This window comes from Olea europaea, unplaced genomic scaffold (assembly GCF_002742605.1).
Source record: "Olea europaea var. sylvestris unplaced genomic scaffold, O_europaea_v1 scaffold2164, whole genome shotgun sequence".
Taxonomy (NCBI): domain Eukaryota; kingdom Viridiplantae; phylum Streptophyta; class Magnoliopsida; order Lamiales; family Oleaceae; genus Olea; species Olea europaea.
In genome coordinates this window covers 118611-120705 of record NW_019239631.1, presented here as the reverse complement: position 1 = coordinate 120705, position 2095 = coordinate 118611, and the positions used below count along the sequence as shown (strand labels likewise).

General features: G+C 35.8%; 1 protein-coding gene across 3 annotated transcripts; it reads left to right on the top strand.

Moving 5' to 3' along the window:
* The first annotated feature begins 324 nt into the window (after window positions 1-324).
* Window positions 325-2071, top strand: LOC111380558 (allantoate deiminase 2-like). Of its 3 annotated transcripts, none has more exons than XM_023004158.1 (5): window positions 325-591; window positions 1125-1195; window positions 1352-1455; window positions 1526-1610; window positions 1717-2065. In XM_023004158.1, exons 1-5 carry the CDS (start codon window positions 450-452, stop codon window positions 1996-1998), a joined length of 684 nt encoding a protein of 227 aa, XP_022859926.1. In that variant the 5' UTR covers window positions 325-449; the 3' UTR covers window positions 1999-2065. The 3 variants fall into 3 exon arrangements, with proteins under 3 accessions (XP_022859926.1, XP_022859929.1, XP_022859927.1); XM_023004161.1 differs by having other exon boundaries at window positions 327-591; window positions 1526-1624; window positions 1717-1865; XM_023004159.1 differs by lacking the exon at window positions 325-591 and adding an exon at window positions 613-799 and having other exon boundaries at window positions 1717-2071.
* Window positions 2072-2095: the final 24 nt, after the last annotated feature.

The following is a 2095-nucleotide window of genomic DNA, read 5'->3' as shown; positions in this document are numbered from 1 at the left end:
ATTTTCAACCACACATTTACGTAATAAAATATTATACACGTAAATTGAAAATTTATTCCTACTGTCTAACCATACACTCTCAAAAAAATAAAAAATAAAAAACTCATTCAAATAATGATAAAAAATGACTAAACATCTATTCAGTAATGACTATGAAAATTGAATTTTTTACTGTTATCAAATTTAGACGAACTTTGTAGAACAATGACAACCAAGAATTCACGTGCATAATGCATTGTTAGAAGTGGAAAAATTTTAATGGGCTTCATGCATTGGTGTGGGCCCTACTGGCAACTCTCGTCTCTCGGGGGCCACAACCTCTCGGCCGCCATGACCTCAGACGCCACCACCTTCTTATTGCTCGAAACTAGCATATCACACTTGCGTACCCTGGTTTGCTTGCTTGTTTGTTTTTCTACTTTCCATCTACATTAACAAGCTTGCTTTCCATGGCGTATTTTTCTCCAAATCATATATTTTTCAATACCCATAATACCATGCCCACAAACGCTGTCGCTTTGTTAATCTTATCTTTCTTTATCCAACTCCTCGCTCTACCACAAACCTTGGCCGAAACAAATACATTTTCTGGTAATTTTATTTTTTTTTATTACATCAATGTGTGGGTTAAAGGATTTTTAGATTTTCTTTGTTCCCTTTTTAGCACGTTTAGAATTCCTCTACACAAATGTGAGCTTTAGTTCCTGTAGTTTATTTTAATTCAAGAAGAGAGGAGAGGGTTCTTTTTGGTTGTTCAGATTGAAGAAATTTCATTTTATGTCTACATTTGAATTTCAAGGTACCAATCTTGTAAAACTTAACTGCTGCTATAATCAATTTTTCACAATTATAGCCTGTAATTTTCCCCTTTTCCTCCTTATATCGAGTTGCCTTTGATCTATCCAGAAAAATATGGAAGTTACAATTGCAGTTTTGAGTAAAATATTGTTCTTTGTCTCCTGTCATTAAGCAGGAGGGGCCTCATTTTTCTATCATGCGGTGCATTATCAATTAGTGTGAGAATATCACTGTTTTTTGGTGGTGTTGTATTTGTTAGACTCTATTGTTTCATCCAATTTTTAAGATGTGTGGGCGCTTAACCTCATTGTGCATTGAACATACAGAAGGCACAAAATATTTGTATCCAGAAATCCTGAAAGATGAGGCGGTGACCAGACTTATTGATCTTGGCAAGGTACATAATTGAGCGTTATTTTTGTTGTGCAAGTAAAGTTGAATGTGAATTCTCACCGACTGGCAAAACTTAATAGGTGACATAATATTAAACTAGAACTTCTCTAATTTTGTTGTTTTACTTGCTGAAACTTAAGTTTTAATACTGACTTTGCAGGTAAGTGATGCACATGGATTTCTCGAGAGAACTTTCCAAAGCCCAGCTTCTGTCAGAGCAGGAAACCTTATTCAGGAGTGGATGGAGGATGCTGGTTTGAGGACGTGAGCTGTCAAATTTACTTCTTTTTTTAACAATGTTCAAAAACCTCTGCTGATGTTGCCTCCTTTTCAGGTGGTTGGACCAAATGGGCAACGTGCATGGTAGAATTGAAGGGATGAATCCAAGTGAGAAGGCTTTGTTAATTGGCTCTCATTTGGTGAAGCAATTACAGTACTTATGTTTTTATACTAAAGTATTATAATTTCCTGTATGAGCTACTTATATCAGGCAGACTCAAGTTATCGGCTCTTTGTCTCAAACAGGACACTGTTATTGATGCTGGAATGTATGATGGTGCACTGGGAATCATTACTGCAATATCTGCATTGAAGGTGTTGAATATCACTGGAAGAATTGGAAGACTCAGGAGGCCAGTTGAGGTAACTATACATACTAACTGTATCAAATGCATCGCCTCTATAAATGTTGGTCAAGTGGCATTTTCAGATGATTGTATTGATCTTTTGTGTACTGATGGGGATATGTATGACAATAAAGCTCAAAATATTGAACTTCTACATCCTGGAAGCATATATAGTGCTTGATCAGGAAAGCTTAAAAGGTTGTTGAAATGTTGACGTCAAAGTCAACATTTAATTTTAATCACGTATTTCAATGGACCACAACTTTTCTATTACGCAT